The 19,817-nt window shown below is 40.0% G+C and overlaps 3 protein-coding genes across 5 annotated transcripts in view; 2 read left to right on the top strand and 1 right to left on the bottom strand.

The window, feature by feature from the left end:
- stk32a (serine/threonine kinase 32A) overlaps positions 1–4,560 on the bottom strand; it is a 62,824-nt gene extending 58,264 nt beyond the window's left edge. The window contains exons 1-3 of one of the 3 annotated variants that reach the window (XM_019264540.2): positions 4,152–4,558; positions 2,682–2,934; positions 2,385–2,543 (exon numbers count right to left, since the gene is read on the bottom strand). In XM_019264540.2, coding sequence (XP_019120085.1) covers positions 2,385–2,436 — 52 coding nt within the window. In that variant the 5' untranslated portion in view covers positions 2,437–2,543; positions 2,682–2,934; positions 4,152–4,558. Of the gene's footprint in view, positions 1–2,384; positions 2,935–3,752; positions 3,973–4,151 lie in introns of those variants that run through there. The other 2 variants (XM_010729342.3, XM_019264539.2) reach the window with 2 other exon arrangements.
- Positions 4,561–6,892: 2,332 nt separating this feature from the next.
- Positions 6,893–9,077, top strand: cytl1 (cytokine like 1). Its single transcript, XM_019264557.2, has 4 exons — positions 6,893–7,087; positions 7,365–7,409; positions 7,681–7,827; positions 8,762–9,077. The coding sequence occupies exons 1-4, from the start codon at positions 6,935–6,937 to the stop codon at positions 8,804–8,806; spliced, it is 390 nt and encodes a 129-aa protein (XP_019120102.1). The 5' UTR covers positions 6,893–6,934; the 3' UTR covers positions 8,807–9,077.
- Positions 9,078–11,796: 2,719 nt separating this feature from the next.
- The window catches only part of stk10 (serine/threonine kinase 10), a 39,082-nt gene continuing 31,061 nt past the window's right edge, over positions 11,797–19,817 (top strand). Inside the window, exon 1 of the mRNA XM_010729341.3 lies at positions 11,797–12,316. Coding sequence (XP_010727643.1) covers positions 12,158–12,316 — 159 coding nt within the window. The 5' untranslated portion in view covers positions 11,797–12,157. The remainder of the gene's footprint in view (positions 12,317–19,817) is intronic.

Below are 19,817 nucleotides of genomic sequence, written 5' to 3'. Positions count from 1 at the left end.
TCTCTCTCTCTCTCTGTCTTTCTTACTCTCCTTTACACAGGAGTCTGGAAAACACTTAAGGACCCTCCAACATGGGAACACCATTGCTCAATCTGTTGCTGTGACAACTGAAAGAGAACCCATGGGTCCAAGTGCCACTGCAATGTGAATAGAACATGATCGCCAGTAAAGGTCTGTCCATTAGCCTGAGGCTCCCAGTTACACAAAGTGGAAAACGTATGTCACGGAAGGAACACGTGATACAAACATCATTCTCAGAGGAGATAAACATGTCTTGACAGAGTTTCACCTTCATGTACACACCTCTCTGGAAATCAACTAAAACAGTATGGGTTGAGGATGAACTACAAAATATACTGTTTCTGCATGCAGCAAGGCAAACAGTCTGTAAATCTATTCTGCAAATAAATTTCGAGTTATTTACTGGGAGAAATTAAGTTTAAACATTTACTACTCTGCAGAAATTTTATTTAAAAATAAAATTAGTTCAATTCTCTTTGATGGTCTTGTTTGTTCATGTAGAGGAGACCAGTTATAATAGTTTATTCAATTTAAGAAATTGAAGAATTTTCACAAAGGTTTACATTCAAAATGACCAAATTTGGACTTTGGATTTTCCTGGACAGAAATGCTATAAAAGATTGTTATCTAAAACATAATAACATGGTCACCAAAGCTGATTGTGGCTATTCTAGATAATATTTGTAACGGCATGTTTCAGAAGCATCCCAGAAGTGTCTCCCGGCCTCAGAAACACAAACGAGATAAAGACTCCAGTCACTTTCAAAATAAAACACCATGTGCAAATTTCCGATTGTAAAAATAGCCAAAAGAGAAACAATTTAACTACGTAGCCTATTAACTCCTAATAGAAGAGTATAAACCAAAGAAAAATGACCAAATCTAAACAAGTTAAAAAGTCTGGCAGGCCGAAATGCATGGTTGGGTTTGAAGCCACAATGTGACAAACAAATGTTTGCCAACCTCGTGGGATGGTGGTGCCACAATCTAAATTGAAAAAAGGGCTCAATGGCCACCTTTTGTCAAATTTTGTTTATAATTTTACCACCAACTACATTCAAAATTGTCAGGCAAACTGAAAGGTAATTACTAGACATGAAAAATACCTTGAGCATTTATGTGTACTGAAAATATATTTTTTGAACATTTATTTATGTCCACCGTTGAACAAACAAACATCCCACCTCTGTGGCCAACATTACCTTGAAGCGACCTTTAACGTTCCTGAAGTTAAAAGTGAAAACTCAATTTGCATCTTTATTGCTACTCAGACGAGTGAGCGTATGATGTATACTCAACATGCAGTCAAAGCCGTCTTCTTCCTCCAACCTCAAAAGGAGAATCCTGCCTGTGTGTCTGACGTGATTTCATCAGCGAGGGGATTACTTTGTTTCCAGTGAGTGGGGCTTTTTCCTAATTCAAAACGATGTGTCTCCGTGTTTATTATTCCCCTGCCCTCTGTTGAAATCGCCCACGCTGTTTCGTGAAGGCGAAGTCAGAAAGGTGCATTAACTCAGAGTTCAGAGAAGCTCTGTTATGAGTGACATTTCCAGAATAGCACGATAGATGACTAAGCAGCAAGGTTAACCGTGAAGCCACAGATATGGATTTCATTAGGCAGTAATTTGACACAATAATGAAATACCTGCCTCATCAGATATACAAATAAAACAAAATTCTAATGTAATTTTAACCCATTTAACTGTAAACAGATTACAGCTTGTATAAAGAAACAACTGTATCACGTCATCTAGGACACCAGATACGTGCCAAAACCTCTTTGCTCAACATTAATGAAAACCTGGGGAAACCACTTCACTTCTGACTAAAGCACTGACTCATGTAACACTGACTTTATTTGAAGTCCTTGGGGTGCAGCCAGAGTGGAATTAATTTCAGAGACTGACTCAGATCAATAAATTCACATTGTATTATCTACTCCTGTCACAAAGAAAAGGGAAATAAATTCAAAACCAAGAGCCCTGCTAATCAAAGTAATAACGCCTTTTGATGCTGACCTTGACGGCAATCAGTCTGAAAGAATTCAGACTGGCAAGTTTCAAGCAGTTTTTAATAATCATAAATATGAAGACCTTTCCGCCACAGCCAATAATAAAGTCCAGACGAGTTTAGATTTGAGTCTGATCTATTCCGTCTTCTATTTTAGTGTAAAGACACAAAGCAAAGTCAAACTGTGGCTACAGTAAGGGGGTATCCCTCTTGGCAGACCTCATCAGCATCACATCAGTTACTCTAAGTGTACTTCCTGCTTCCTTGAATTCACCATTCCTATATCATCACTAGATTTAAGTCACAAAAGTGGAGAAACAAAACGAACATTTTTGGGATGTTTCATTACTCACCTTCATCCGTGTCATCAGTGACCGGAGTCTTGCTGGACTGTCCGAGCCCCATGGCTGCTCCTCTTACAGATTCTCCTCTTCTGCTCTCTTCTTAGCTCAACTCAGCATTGAATGGCCTCTCTCTCTGAGACGCACTCATAGCCTGGTCAACATTAGCCCCTCACACACACACACACACACACACACACACACACTTAGTCTCACGTGCTGGACTGCTCAACCCTGACACACACATACGCAGCACTTGGCTGAGTTTTGCTGACTTGAACAGGTCCTGTCTTCCTCTTAATTCCTCACCTTGACAAAACCACACATCGTTGCGTGCACACACACACACAGTTGAAGGGCTTGGGGGAACACTGAAGGCACTGAAGTGCTGACACACACACACGCACACACACACACACACACACAGGCGATACCACTAGAGTGTAGGTTTCCTGTTTGTCTTCAGTGCTGTTTAGATGAACGCAGGCAGACGGGCGACTCTTGCCAGCCAGGAGGAGGGTGGGTGACGTGTTTGTGACCCTCTGTTGACTGAGAGTCTAACCTGTGAGGGGAGGCAGGAAAAACATGACACCGCCAGCAGAGTGAGGGAGGGAAGGAGGGAGGGAAAAGGAGAGAGGTAGGACCCATGAGACATAAAAACACAGCGTCTGATGATCAAGATTGACAGATATCACGATTTTAACACACTAAAAGAAACAGAAACTTTCAAACTTAAATAGTAGCTGGACAGCAGTGACATAAATATTGATTACAAATTAACTTGATCAGAGAAGAGTGTGGGGGAAATATACTATTTTTACATAAGCTGCTCTCCTTCCTGCTTCCTTACTTCCTTCTTTCCTTCATCTGTCATTCATCAGTTATTTAATTTTTTAGATTTTAATGGGAAACTCATTCCAGTGGAGCGCCGTCTGCGGTGTGTGCGTGATGAATGGTATAATTTGTTTTCCCATTAAGAGAACAAAATTGGAGGCTTCTGATTTATAGTTTGCTGCTGTTGTCTACTGTAAATCCCTCAGTCTGCCCTCTTCAGGACATTAGATCTCATGACTCACTACGTTCTGTTCCACGAAAATAAATAATAAATAAATAAATAAATAAACTGCTGCCTCATAAAACACGTAATCCTTGTAATTAACTCAATAATGTACATTGTCATGGATGGTGGAGACTTCACATCATGTGTACTTCTTACATTGGTATAACAGTGTTATCCAGTGGGGAGATGGACTGTCAGAAAGTTTATTTTTAAGTTTTTAATGCCATTAATATCATGTAATACTCTCCACAATAGTCATATCACAGCTTTACTTTGCTACAGTATATACAGTGAATCTGGAAGGAGAATGGATGACTGACCTGAGTTATGAGATGCGTTTTCAGGGTTAAATAGACAAACTTCAAGTCATCGTAGCAACATTGAATCCGCTAGGGGAAACCCTTTCATGAATGTCATTCCCAGACTGCATGATAAGGTCACCACGGCACATGTGAATATCCCTCTGGGGTTAAATGAAATATTCAAAAAGTAGTGCGGGAAGCCGCAGTGCTGAGCTCCCCGCAGAGGACATTGTGCTCGGAGCCCTTATCTGATCAAATGAGAGAAACATGCACCGCATAGAAAGTACCTCTCTCTCTCTGTCTCTCTCTCTCTCTCTCTCTCTCTCTGTCTCTCTCTCTGTCTCTCCATCTCTCTCTCTCTCTCTCTCCTTCTCCTAACACCCCCTGCATTCATGCAGGGCAGCTGTGGGCACCTACCTCTAAGCGCCGCCGGTTAGTTGAGCATAGGACCATATCCAGCTCGATTTGCTGCAGACATGTGAGGCGACACGGGAGCAACAGTGCACCTCAAAGCATCACTTGTCCGGTTGTTCGGACTACGACGCACCGGGACACCCGTCACCCGGAGGAGAGAAAAAAAAAAAAAGAAACACACACAGCGAGACGTGACTTGCGGGTTGCGCCGAAGGAGTGCAATGCGAAATGTCTTGTTTCTGGAGGACAGAAGGAACAGAGATTTGGGGGGTGTCTTTACGGGAGGGGGGGTGAGGGGTGGGAACTACTCGGCGCGTTGCACTGATGAGAGACTGACCTCCACATCGCCGCCTGCGTAATGAGGCTGGCCACCACTGTGCGTCTGGAGAGGCACGTTTCATAGGCTGAGGCTATGGGCTGAGGTTTCCCTGTCGTTAATATCCACTCATCACTTTTACTAAAAAATAAAAAAATAAAAAGTTGCAGCTTATCCCCTAATGCACAAAAAATCAAATAGATTACTTCTTAAAAGCTTTGCCAGAATATTATGTTTTAGAAATATTAAGGGGAGACCATTGCGCCTGTTAAGTTCACTGTGCAGCCACCCAGTCAAGCATCATGCAGCCCCTGTAGTGCTTTACATATATAGCATAAAGCATTAAGAGCTGATTGTCATCATATCAATATCCCACGATGACCAATCACATCAGCTGCCTGTTTCCAGTCTTCAAAAATGACCTAATCCTGATCTTTTTATATCAGTGTCACTTTAAAGTGCGCACCATGTCATAATACTCTATTTATAATACTGTTTATGTTTGCAGGGAATGTTTTTTTTTGTTTTTTATCTCTTGATGCCAAAGTCAGAGGTCATGGTCAGCTTTAGAACAGCTGATTCTGGTTTGTTACCTTGCTTAAAGGCACTTCAGCAATAAAGCAAAATGTCAACAATGCTGTTTGGTGGCTCAAGACCAAGGAACAGTCTATTTAGAGATGAGATGAGCCTTTAAAGTTATTTGGAAATAGTAGTTATGTGGGGGAAAAATGGACCGTATTGACTTTCCGGTGTCCCTATTGTAAGACCATATATATATATATACACTTACACAGTAAATTTTGGTACCTGTGAGCACAGATATGCAGTGACTGTTGCACAAATTTACTTTACTTATCACCCCACATAGGTCTGGATTGTATCATAACTATACACATCTTATTAAACAGCATGTCACAATTGAAATATTGTAGTAAACCTGAAATATCAATTTACTTTCATTGATAATGACACAATTTTTTTGTAGTCTTGTAGCCTAAATGTCCGGAAAAGCTACAAACAAATATGGCTGTGGAAGATGAATGACTTGCATTCTCCTCACTCTCCCCAATAACTCCTGTTACTGTTTGGGATTCTGTTGAGCCAGGCACTTTAACCCTCACTAGATGGCAATAGTGAGGGTTGGATGTGGTTGTGCAGGAAAGTTTGCCGCATTGGAATTTTCTGTCTTTTGGACAGATTTCAGTGTCTCACATTAACTTTTTTGGCCGTTAACTACTGATTGTAAAACACATCCCTCCATTATAAGGACTGCACTGTCGCCTGCGTCCCCTGTTAATTGAGCAGGCCAAGGTCGAAGGGAGAATGGCTGGCTGAGCGGTGGGACTGTGGGACCACAGATATGCTTACAGTGCATACTGCACATTTTCTTCCGCTTTATGCCTCTCCGTCACGCCAAGACATGCTCAGTGTGGGCCATCCATCTTCATACTGAGGCAGGAGACAGACCCCCAACTCTCAACACACGCTATGAGAGGTGTCGAACATCACTCAAAAGCAGGACAATGCCCCCATCGGGTGTTTGGCAGCAATGGGAAGTGTGCTGCTCCTTTTAGATGAGATGAGTGATGACAGTGTCATATCACACCTGGGCAGAGACAGAAGAAAGCTACTTGACACGCAGGAGGCCTCAGCATGTGCCAATGTTGTCCTAGTTTTGTAAGTGAGGATATTTTTGTAGCTGTAAGGAGAATCAGTCGTAGATAAATCCTGGTTTTATTAAATTCAGATTGTAACAAAGGAACAAAAAACTGTTTGCAGAACTTCAACGTCATGCTTCAAGACAGTGGACTTCATGAAGTTTATGTCTATGAAAGTAGCCCCATCTAGTGGATAAAAAAAAAAGATACAACACGATAGCGTCCAGTGTTCATATACTAAGAGTCTTATGGGAGATAAGCTACTTTCACAATGAATATTACAATCATACAGATTAATATGTAATATTATAAAATATAATAATACAGATTAAGATAAGAATAAACTGATCCCTGACGAGAAATTTACAAGCTATCCAACAAAATATAAATGAATTAAAATGATCTCTACTCTTTTACCTCACCTGCAACATTAAAGTGCTGTATACATTAATGCATCAATAATGCTGTTACTGTTACTTGAAGACAGGTCTTTTACTTATAGCAAATTATTTCTCCAATATGGTATTGCTAAGTAAAAGTAAAAGGTCTGACTACTGTCTCAAAACGCCCTAAGGCAAATTAATAATTTGTATCTTCTCAGTATTCAAAACTTTGAATCTTTGAAAAATCACAGCCCACTGTCCTCTCAAGCCTGTTTTGATTCTTCCATAGAGATGTCACAATAGGTTGTCCCTCATCAACAGAGAGTAAACAGAGGGTGTGTTCAAATCTGTCCACATGCATACGTGGCTGCATGTGTGACACAAACAAACAAACACAGGTTCTGTTGGTGCAGAAGGTGTCGGTGAGTCATGGGGATCTTTAACCACTTGTTGCTTGTTTCGTCCTTGGTGCCGCTGGTACTGAGCTACCCTTACTTCCCGCCAACATGCTACAGCAAAGTACTGAGCATGGCACAAGAGGCCACCGTGTGGGCTGCACATTTGAAGCTGGGCTATGAAACTGTAAGTCAGCTGCTGTGTTGATTAGATTTTCTATCTTTTATGGATGATTCTTTTGTGCCATACTGTATTTTTACTTGAAGTGTTGAAGTGTTTATTTTTTTATTTTTTATTTGTTGAACCTGGAGGTCATTTTATTGTCTACTTAAAGATATGCATAGCAAAGCATAGCTAATTAAATGTGAACAACTTTTATTATATGGATCTAAAAAAAATATCCTGCAATTGATTTATTTTTATTTTTTTTAAACTGAATGGTTCATAGTTTCTTTTCATCTAGGGCTACTGCATGGCACACATGCCAGATCTCTACCTTGATATCCATGTAAGTATGACTTCAAATTCCACATAATTATTGTAAATAAGGCTGTTTAGTAGATTTGAACACTTGAAATGCAACCAAAGCTACATTCTAAGATAATGTTCTACAGTGAAATAACCAACATCAAAAGAAAAATGTATTTTTTAGTCAAGTTTATCTTACACACTTCATCTGGCTGTCCCAAACGTTTCTACGCTAAGGTCTGTGGTGTTTTTACTGAAAGCCTCAGCAGTAAATCAAGCATATGGACACTAATTGCTACGTCTGCTTTCAGAATTCTTGTGTGATGTACAAAATGAGGACCTATATCTCCCTGTTGGATGGCCTGCGACAGCGCCGCTGTGCTTACACCAGCGAAGTGAGGAAGCTGGGTAACACTCTGAGACAGATCTTCATCTTCATGTCAGAGAAATGCCATGGGGTAAGATAAGACAAACATTTATGTGGTCATACACCTTTTCTAGGTATAATGGATGAGAAGAGAGTGAAACTTTCTGATCATCTGTGTGCAGCTCTGTCTTGATTTCTGATCTCAGTAGCTATGGTTGGTACCAACAAAGAATGTTCACAAAACTATATTAAGCCACAGCGTCCTGGTTTCTATTGGGGTAGCATATCCAGGTTTTTTAAAAACCAGGATATGACCATATCCAGCTTTCTGAGACAACAAGAAGTATGCAACAGATAAGCAGGATACTCCAAAAGCCTCATCATATGCACAATGCTCTCATTGAGTTGTAGTTAATAAGAGGTCTAGGCTACTGTATAGGCATTAACCTCATCCAAGATTCAACCCTGAAACCAACTTTCTTACAGAACAAGATCAAGTAATAGTTAAGCAACATTGTTTTCCACATTTAATTGATTAAATCTACTGCAGATGGAGTCTGCAACTAACTTTCCACTTTGAATTCTTAGATAAATCAAAGAGCTATCTGCTGTACATCTGCTGAGCAGCCCAACATGAAACAGAAAAGGGAAAACAGACTAACACTGATGAGATGCATTCAAACTGACTGTTGGGTAATGGGGTCACTCAGTGGGTCATTTCCCAGGATTAAGCAGGTTTTATGATGCAGATTATGAAAGTGCTCTTTGGATGTTCGATCCCGCTCACCTGAGCTGTGAAGGCAGACACATCTGGGTCGACAGCTGGTTTCCTATTATAGACTGAAATGACCTGTCTGTGCAGACAAGGCCTTTCACTGGGGTCATTGCAGTTCAGCTTCAGAAAAAAGGTTGAGCTCTAATTAAAGACTGGAAATGCATACAGTAAATTATTACTATTTAATATTTAGTCACACATGCTTTACCAAAAGACGTCTCTTTCACCTTTCTTTTTTTTTTTTTGACAGGATTTGGTGTTCACAGTCCATGACTGTGCTGCTCTGGAGCGCTAACATACGAGATCCTGAAATGACAATAATCTGCTCAAGGAGAGTGAAGAGACAGCAATAGTCTTTCTACGTACATTCTTCAAGTGTCTGCGGTAATTGAAAGACACAAGACTGTGTTATGTTATGTTTAAATCTATGGGAACTGTGCTTTTGCTCTTAAAAAATGACTTTAATTATCACAATTTTCTGTCTATAATGGGGTTTTTTGACACTTATTATCACATCTTTCCTATGGAATCTGACTGTGGAATCATTTCATAATAAACTTTATTAAAACGCCATTGGTTATTCTCATTAAATGATGATAGAGTAACTTCAAAAGATCCTTTTGAATGCTGTGATTTAGGGGTTAGAGTTCACACAATGGTAAAAGAAAACATTAAAACCAAGCAAATACAGGTATTTTGAAGCATTATTACACATACATGTAGAGATAACAGACAGTTTGAGTTGGAAAACAATAGGAAACACGTGTTACTACTGACATTTACAATCCCAGTAAACTGTGACAGCTCAAGGAACTAAATTGCATTCAACTATCATCAGTTTCATGATTTACAATTCTGCCCTCCGACAAGTACTCCTGTAAATCATTTTCATCCACCATTTATTGTTAAACTTAGACTCAACAAGCACCTGAACATCCTGTAGCTTAATGGATATACACACATATACAGTGGTGTCATTAGTGTGAGTAACCCTCTGTGGGCTTGTAGGGACTTGCATGAGCTTGTCTCTTTACTGTAGTTCTTTAGGGATTTACAGGAACCTCTGATGAAACCTCTTTCACAATGTATCGAGAATGAAATGTATTATCAGAGAATGTTCAAGAAAGTGGTGGGTTGAATGACTAAGCTAACAAAACACATGCCCAAAATGGATAAATATATCTTGATAAATATCCTGAAACTGTAGATCAGATGCTAAACAAGCCAAATTTAGTTTTCCAACATATTTAAACAGCCCAGTGCAGAACTGATGAGCAAGCAAAGCATGACATCACCCTACTGCCACCAATCTTCCTGTCTATAACTGGGAATTCAGCAGTTAATTGTTTCCATAGAACTAAGAGAAAATTACTCAGAGAGACTGTAAATGAAGGTCAACGAGTTTCATCCTGAAATGATTCATATTTACATTCTGAGGGAAAATGTTGAAACATTACAATACACTGAAGGAAAGAGGATGAATCATATCATATAAATCAATCAACCATTTTCCCAGAAAAGATGTAGCCACAGGCTAATTTAAATATTAAGTAAGTTGTCCTATAATGTGTCTTTTGAGCAGAGTGAGCATGTGAGACCTTCTGAGCCTTTGTGCATAGGGCGGACGCTCTACCAACTGAGCTAATTTTGACATGAAATAGTAGTATTTCTAATTAAGGCTCCATTCCATTTAGTGCAGCAGACCCTTTCCAGCGAACCAGCATGCACAACAGCACCACCCTGACTCTGTTTGACCTAAATGGAACTGAACCTTAATTAGTATCATTGGTAACACCTGTGTTTACACTATTTACTATTTCATGTCAAAATGGCTGCTGTGAAAAAGGTCAGTTGTATGCAGCATAGAAGCATTAGACCAACAAAGACAATTCAAACACAATTATATGGAAGCATATTTCTGCCATGCTAGACAAAAAAGGTATATGACGTTTTAACGTGATAAGTTTGGAGTTATAATGAAATAAGTTTTGCGTTAGTTCAACTTTCAATGTGTTGTCAACAAGTGAAAATCTTCACTGGACAGTCACTTTCCTATGGCAAAGTGTACATTTTGAGCCAACATTTTCTAGTTAATTAATAATTAATTATTGTGCTATTTTAGGGGTGACCACTTAAGGGCTTTTTTGTTTTTAAATGGTACATTTGTGGTTATTATTATTATCATTATTACTATTATTATTATTAGTTTTATTATTATTATTATCATCATCATCATCATCATCATCATCATTATGTTAAATGTATCATGTTAAAATGTGAAAACTGATTTAAGAAAAAAAAAGTCTGGCAAGGCAGCAATATACTTCCATACAATTATCTGTCCCCATTAAAAGCTCAAAACTGCAAATGATTATTTTCACAATTAATTATAATTATCATGTTATATTTTATGGTCTATTCCATAAAACAGTGAAAATTAGTCATTTATGTTGTTGTTTGTCCGACTAATACTGGAACATAAAACTGATTACTTTGCTATAAATTCAGTTCTGTCAATAGACCAGCCATGAAAAAGTATTGACAATGACATTAATTAAGGATGAGTTCCATTAATTGCAGCAGAGCCTTTCCAATGAGCCATCATGCACAACGGCAGCGCCCTGACTCTGTTTGACCTGAATGGAACTGAGCCTTAATTAGTATCATTGGTAACACCTGTGTTTACACGGTTTACTGTTTCATGTCAAAGTGGCTGCTGTGAAAAAGGTCTATTCCTTTTCTGGATCGATGACTACTCATGTCAGCACAAATAATGTATTTATCATCTGCAGCTTCTCGTCTGACTGATTTCCACATGCCCAACAAGTTGACTGAGCTTAAATGTGACACTAGAGGGCGCTACAGCATTGCATGCAGGCCTATAGGTGAGGAGCGAGCGAGTGGAGCCAGCACGCAGTTTTTAACTAGATGAAAAGAGAATGGAAAGCACTTCAAATTCAAAATTTCATCAGAATAAATCAAATAACTAAAGTTCTGAGCCTCACAAACTTTGAACCGACAGCATTAGACATTATAGTGACACCATGTGACGTGTGTGCATGAGTAAATGAGGGTCACATTAAATTCATAACCTCTAATCTACTGTAACGCACTAATAGAAGATTTGTAGTTTTCCTGACGGCACAGGCTGTCAGAGGACCCGCCCAGCACCGACCCGGACATGAAGTCCTTTTTACCTCACCAGCGCCACACTGACGACAGCTTTCTACTTTCAAAGAAACTACATTTCCATGACGGCAGTGGGAGGGTTGTTGAGTAACAAGGTGGGGCGTTTTCGATCAGTTGCAACAAGTTGCTCTGGCAGGCACACAGGCGTCTACTCCATCGTGTTTCCAGTGGCAGGTGATCACCGCGCGTTCAGCTCTAACCGCAGCTTGTGAATGGGGATGATCACGACAGAGCCTTCAGACATGACACAGGAGGAGTAGAATAACGTATTTGAACGAGCTCAGATCTTTTATTTTTTATTTTTTATTCTCTCTAAGAAGCGGGAAGTGAATTTTTGGTAAATTGATAGAAGCGTGCTTTTGCCCGGTTGCGCGTCTCTGCGTGCGTAATGCGCTCTGCCTAGAGCTTTTTGATACTTGTTCTTTTTCTTTTTTTGAATATTGTTGCATTGTAAATAATGGCACTCGCTAGATTCAGCAAAATTCTCCGGCTGCCCACTCTTGAAATCAAAAAGAAAGTCAAGCAGTACGAGCACGTCCATCGGGACATCAATCCTAACGACCTATGGGAAATTATTGGCGAGCTGGGCGACGGTGCCTTTGGAAAAGTCTACAAGGTAAGAGACTTAAAACTTAATTGACAAGTTGCTCACCTGTTGCCAAGTTCAGTCATGTCTAAAAAGCTTCGTGGATACTTTAAAAGTCATTCTTACATTCTCCCATAAAGACTAATAGTTTGTCTGTGTTACTCCATGATCAAATATAGTCACTTATTACAAGCTACAGATCATACATCAAGTTCTTTTGTGGGTTATAGTGTTTCTTTTGTGATGCACATATCTTACATACACATCCCTTTTTTGAATAAAGACTATAATTACTGCTTCACCTGTGGATGCTTCACCTTCCCAGCATTGTATGGTTGATGACTAATATTTCATCTATGTGCTTGGTCACCATGCTGTAGCTCCTGTCCCCCTGTTGAGAGCCACTTCATTACGTTTTCATCTTGTTTTCTCTTTCCTCATGTTTGGTCCGTTTAAACCCCATAGTTTCACTAAAGTACCTGTAAAAGGACTACACATTTCTGTTGTGATCTTTCTGCAAACATCTGCAGTACAGAAGGCGCAGAGAAATCTGCCCCCTGTTTACCCCCCTCCATCCAGTGTGGAGCAGCCACCGTGACAGTGAAAGCGCTCTTCATTAGTTCTGCCCTTTCCTCCCAACCCTTAGCAGCAGCAGCAGCAGCAACACTTTTGGCTCAGAGGCGTTACTTAATCTGGATGTGTTAGCTGGTCAGTCCCCTCTGTGAAGCCCGGCACAGGCGCTCTGTGTCTGCACTGCTCAGTGGAGCACAGTGAAAGTCTTTGACACATCAGGGGCCTCAGTGGAAGAAGTGATGCTTTCCCAGAGGCCCAAACAGAAAATGTAGTCTTTTTAGAGGACTCCTCCTTATTTAGGTATTTTGTTTTTACTGGACAGCACTGTATACATACAGCGAGGCAATGAAACAGGAGTACAGGCATAGAGCGATGAATTTGAATCATTTAAGCTTCCCTGTTTTCGCAAATCTTACATTCATATCTAGGTCTTAAACATTACATAAGTTGTCCTATAATGTGTCTATTGAGCAAAGCGAGCATGTGAGACATCCTGTGGATAGTCTTTTGATAACACAAAGAAAATAACACGGACATTGAAGCAGTATACCATGAGAACAAGCAACGCTTTTAAGTTTTTCTTCTAAGCTGACTGAACACGAGGTGCTTTTAAGTTTTTAGAAGTTAGTTATCTCCAGAAATTCTCTTACTTCGTGTGTGGATGCATACATTCAAAATTCAGCTCCAGAATTGTTCAAACTGAGGCTAAACTAGATGATTTGTGGCTTATCGGTGCATTGAACATCATTCCACTTGAATAATTGGCAAGCAATCTAAAATCTGATGTGATTTCTTTCCTATACAAATGTCAAGCCTTGGCTTGGCTTGAATTTTTTGGCCTCTGTTTCCACTGCTTAAGTGGGTTCAAGGAGGACAGCTCCACACCTGCATCTGTCAGATGGAGGGGAGGGAGGCAGAGTGGGAGCAGATGATGGCCAAGAGAGGAAATCGTGGGACTTGATCGGGGGACAACTTCCTCTCACAGCTCCTGAACCTCAGAATAATCAGCTCAGTCTGTGGGAGTGAAAGGCCTCAAGTGGTTAATCGCACATGTTTTCCGTTGTTAAAGCGTTTGATAGAGGAGGCGTGAGGGGGAGGAGACTCCATATCTCTGTCACAAGTGAAATCAGCTGCTTATCAGACTGTAGGGGGTAAAGTCAAATAAAAAGCTGTTTTTGGGTGTGTGACAGGCAGCAGAAGAGCAATACTGATGCTCTCTTCGTAAACATTAATTATTTGTACTTTAACGGACCCCTGCTCAGGTTTCCAACATCTGTCGTTGAGATTATGCACAGACCTCTTTTAACTGCACACTGTTGGTTGAGAGCACAGAGTGCTCCTGTCAAATGGACTCTAAAGGTTAATGTCACCATTGGGAGAATAACAACTCACTTTGTTCCTTAAGGCGAGTGTTGAGGACAAATCAAGCGTGTGTGTGTGTGTGTGTGTGTGTGTGTGTGTGTGTGTGTGGAGCACTGTGAAAGAGAAGGATCTCATAAAATATAATGCCACAGTTATCAGATATGTTCAGTCCGCTGCAAATGTCCAAGCTCAGTTTTATTTTTCCTAACTTTATCTGTGCCATTTTCTGTATTTCCTCAGTCAGTATTGGCCAAAAAAACAAACTACAGATATTTTATTTTTTATAAGCAAAAAAATTTGCCAAAACAAACAGAGTATTCATTTTTTTAAAATGCTGGTTCATGCTGTACGTGCCACTCAGAAGGAAACACGTGTGCACAAACAAGCTGTTGTTGACATTCTCAAGTTTTCTGTATCACGGGGTTACTGTATCGCTGTCCACCATCAGTGTGGCACTGTCAGACAGTAGTTTAACACACACAGACATTAAGGCAACGTTTTGAACAATGCATTGTTTTCCATTTTGCTGACGTTTGTCTTCCCAGGAAGAAATGTGGCCTTCCTCCCTGGATCTGATGGTTTAATGAACATATGTAGCACTTATATTCCAGACTAAGAAACAACTTTTAACTTTACTAGAACCTGCCGGAGTATGGCTTCAAGTGAACATGCAAGAGATAGACCGCAATCAGAGTTTTTTTGAAGTGTAACTGGTGCTACTTTTAGATTTAAATCGCAGTTTGTCAGGTTTGAAGATGTTTCGGTGCACTAGGTAGGTCCTATAAGTAACATACCACATAGCATATTGTGGTTGTTCTTAAAACTCCAGATATATCCCTTCATTCTCACTGTAAACACTTGAAGTATCTCTAATGCTTGTATTAGTAGTCAGTAGATTGTCTCACTTCCTGTCCACACAGTGTTTCATACAATGTTTTCTTTGTTTTGTATACATCTGTCTAAGCATGCTTGCACTTGTTGGAAAGCGTGTATGTCCGTGTGCGTGCGTGAAGGTGTGTGGCTGCAACTGATGCATGAAACAGAGCAGTTGTATGGTCCCTCTCACTAATTAATAAGCCACGTGCCGCTGAGCACATTTCCCTGCTGCCGCTGGTTAAAAATGTTTCCATGGACACGCGCAAGCTGCGAGGTTACGCTCTGTCAAATTCCCATTGTGGGATGAAAACCCACAATGGATCTTATCCCTCTTGGTCTGTAATATAAAAGCCAGTGTGCTAAACCTGGACTTAAACTGTGTTTGTGTAGACAACCACATCCTGTGTAAGTGTTCTTGATTAGGATGTGTTTAAATACATTAAATACAATTTGTGTTGAGATTTGTGTTCAGACAGTGGCTTTTATACACTATCTCTAAGATGGGGAAAACACTGTTTTTGAGTTATTGGAGTCAAAGAGTGTGAACTGCAAGTTTTGTGTTGTTGTGAAAATAAAAGTGAATGTTTGAAAGTGAAAACAGGCTTTTGTTGCAGTGTTGTAAAAGGAAAAGGCTGCAGGTTAGACAGCCATGACACAATGGGTTCATGGCACACTCTGTTTCTCTTAACAACGTTATCTTTTTTCACTTTTCATTCAAGACTGTTTGGTATAATGAGGTTTGTCCTTCAGCCAGAACACAATTGTCCTGGGGCCATTTTAGAAAGGATGTAACATGTAGCACCATTCTGGAACCAGTATTTGTTTTGTTTATAAAAAAAAAAAAAAAGCTTTTACACATTAAGTTTTAATGATGTGTAATTTCAGAACAGGTCCAGTTTATTGGGCTTTTAAAGATATTTACTATAAAGCCAGATGTTGCAGAACAACTGGATTCATTTATGGCACAAAATAGAAGTGTTGTGCTGATCTGACTTGGAATAACAGATGGTGGAACGCAAGTGAAAGGCTTATGGAAAAAATCTCTTCAAACATGATTATCCTCTTGAGTTAAGTGAAAGAGAAACACGCTGGGTGTCATCAGTGAGGGGGAGGGGGAACAGGTTGAAAGTTGCAACATCCTCTTTGCAAAGGAAAGCCACAAGGGTTGTGTGAAAGCTAGCGTCTTAATTTAGAATACGCCAGTGCCCAAAAGACGTATGTTATGCCTTCACTGAGATGATTGTCAGTGCTGCGTGAAACTCTGGGTCTAATCTCAGGCACCAGCTGGGCCTACAGTGACTGATAGGAGCGCTGCTGGGTGGGTGTGGGCTCAGCATGCTGGGAGTCCCTTTCATCCTTGTGATGACATTGTTACTGGCAGTTATGGAAGAACCTATTCTGTGTTCCTGCGTCTAAATACTGCTGGTAGTTCTGGGTCTGTGACAGGCTAAAGATCGAGGACTTTCATGAGAATTTATGAGCCTGGTTTTTAGTTTCGTAGATCCAGAGTTCATTCTGAGAAAAGCAGAATATCACACTTGCAGTAGCCACATACTCTGTCTTGACAGGTTTCTTAACGTGTATTATAACCATTCCCTTCACATGATGGTATTTCAGATAAGTTCTAGATAACTCCACTGAATAATCCGGCATCTTGAAGTACCTGTCTGAGCTTGGTTTCAGCAGCATGATCTAACCATGACTGGTTAACCCTCAAATCTGTTGTTACTCGCTGTAGTCAGGAAGCGTAGCACATCTGTCATGAGATTCATGCTTGTGAAATATTGCTTCACGGCCTTGCATGAGTATAAATGATTGAAGAGAACAGTGTAAACGTGTTTTTTTTTTTGTTTCCCCCCACCCCTCAAAGCTCTTTGTGGCATATCATGATTTCCTGCCTCACTGACCTGCTTTGTGCTTGTGACCTTGTTAACTTCAAGGTTTTGAATGTGGGACATTTTGCAGTGTGGATCGAAACTTTCACATCCTGAAAAGATTCATTGCCCCATCTAAGTGGGCTGTTCACTTTGAGCTGTTATGTGCTTCACACCCAGTTCATGTTTTTATGCAGCCAGTAGGTTGTGAAACAGAGGAAGAATATCGGTGCTGAGTTGATAGAAGAACATATTGTGAACTTGGATCGCCATTCTCTCTTAGAGCAGGAAGACCTTCTCTCTTTTTCTAAAAAGACATTTTCAGAAAAAGATAGATACATGCATTACTTTGTCTTTGTCACACTTTATGGTCATGTTTAGAGATAAGAAAATAAGCTACAACATGTTTTAGTTACTTTTCTGCACAGTAGGGTTATATTTAAGTAACAAACATAGCTTTCTCTGTTAAAAAAACTCAGAAGGTCACTCAGAAGAAAATCTATTATCACATCCATGTTTAATCTTCTCCGAAATGCATAAATGCTTACTTTACTGCTACCAGTGTGGAGATTTACATAGAAAACCATTTTTCTATTTAGAGGGGTCGAGGTGTTTGCTACTGAAATAGTACTTTTTCATATCACACTGAAAAGTTTGCTTTCTTTTGGAGTGGCGTGTCTTTCAGGCATAAATGCACAGAAGGAAATAGACCTTGTAGTTGTGCTGATGATGTTTTGGTATCGGCAAGGGCGTAGCTTTGGTTTCAGAGTAATATAAGTAATATAAATTCTGTCCTCCACCAAGGAGGCAGGGCAGCTTGTGTGTTTCTCAAAAATCCAGGGCAGAAAAGTTTGTAAATCACTCGCTATTTCTTGCTCAATTACTTTGAATGCATTTACATTTCAGCATCTTGATGAGTGCAAATCTTCTTATGACTGGATTTTGTTGATTGGAGGACATGCTAACTGTAAAAGTGAGGGGGGTCCCTTTATCCCCAGTGGAGGTGATGTTGTTGGATACAGAAGACAAAGATTTACTTTTATTTAAAAGTAGCTAGAAGACAAAACCTTTTCGATGCTTTGTTCAACTTTTGCTCTAAAACAAATCAGTAGCCTACGTGTAGCTGTCATTTATCTGCTGTCAGAGGTGAGCTTTTATTACCTGCTGTCATTATGTCGGCGCTGAGAACCGCATTCCTATTCGCAGACACACGCGGAGAGCCTTCAGAGGAGGAGGGGGGGGGGGGGTTTACAGGTTTATGACGGGGCAAAGGTCTAACATACACACATTCCCCTGGAGAGAGAGGTGTGTGTGTGTGTGTGTGTGTTTTGTAGAGACTATTACACAGAATACAAGCCAAATATACACGTCAGCATGTGGTATGCTCATTCAATCTATAGGTGACTGCCCTCAGGGAAAGTTCTTTTACAGGAAGACATCTGGTTCATCGACACTATGATTAATTTTTCTTCATTCTTTTCAACCTGCAGCCTAAATACTCATAATTTGTGTCATAGAAGTAAACAAAATGCGAAAAATCTGAAGATGTAAAGGTTACTTTTAGGCTTCATGTGGTAACTCGCCATAGGCTTCTTTTCTAGTGTGATCCAGAATGACTTTGTTTTTAAAGCCAGTAATCATTAATACCTTTGTCAACACAGATGAAGTGTTAAACATTATTATTCACAACTTGATTCATTTTGAAAAGAGTATGGGTCTGAATGATACACAAACACACACACACACGGCTAGGTGTGTGTGCGCCTTTATGTGTGAGTGTTTACATAGTCTAGCAGTACATACAGTGTTTGTATACCAGCACGTGGGTCAGTAAACATCTGCTTTTACAGCTTTTCCTTCACAAAAGCCGGGTCTGCTTCATGGTCATGGACAGTTAGTGAAAACAGATGGATAAATATACATGACAGATGGGGAGAGATACACAGGCACGGGTGACAGACAAATATGGTGAGGGAGACAAAAGACGAAGAAGTGTGACAGACAATGAATGATGAGGCTGGAGGGCTGAGAGGTGTGCTGTGTATGTATGTTACAGTAAAGAGGATTAAAAACTGGAAAAACGAGTTAGATCACAATTACTGATAAATTGCTGGATGATTGGTAGAAACATTGAGAAAATGCACAAAAATATAGATGAGGTGCAAATTTCTTTTGTTACTTTTGTTTCCTTAACTTTTCCATTCACATTGCAAAAAAATGGTAAAAATGATTGATTGTTGTTTTTGTACTATCACTTGTGAGAATTAGTGTTCTGTTCAAGTGTTTTGGGAGGTGTGAATAAGCACCAAAGCTAGTGTATAATCTTCATTTATGTTTTTTTAAATGTTTATTAAGATGTAAGCTTGTCCTTTCACACTGCAAGATAAAGGAACACTTGAGCATTTAGGTGGAAATCACTTCATCACTTCATCTATGTTTTGCTGTCAGTTCACTCATGAACAAGAAAACAGCCGGGCAGAGATCTAGTGAGACGAGCTGCGAGATGGAGCAGAAACAAGTCCTTCTGATCTCCATGGAAACCAGACCCAAACAAAACCCAAGACTGTTGTTCTGCTCTGGAGGAGAGTTTGAAGAGTCAGTGGTTTAGAAGCAGTGTAGTGTTGTTTTCTCTTGGGATGGCTGCAGCAGTTAAAGCATGTAGTTAACTGTATTCCTGCTTCTTCAGTCCTAAGCTGTTATTATGTAATATTTTACAGTGTTTTCTGTAGAACTCTGACATCTGCCGTCTGTGTGCTTGTTTCTTTTGTTTTGTGTATATATACAAATTTAGAAATGTGTAGGTTCCTCATTGGCCTGTCATCCCCCTAAAGCTTGAATTATGCTTC

Source organism: Larimichthys crocea, chromosome XXII (assembly GCF_000972845.2).
Source record: "Larimichthys crocea isolate SSNF chromosome XXII, L_crocea_2.0, whole genome shotgun sequence".
Classification (NCBI taxonomy): Eukaryota; Metazoa; Chordata; class Actinopteri; family Sciaenidae; genus Larimichthys; species Larimichthys crocea.
Note: the sequence above shows the minus strand (reverse complement) of the source record. Positions and strands in the feature narration are given on the sequence as shown.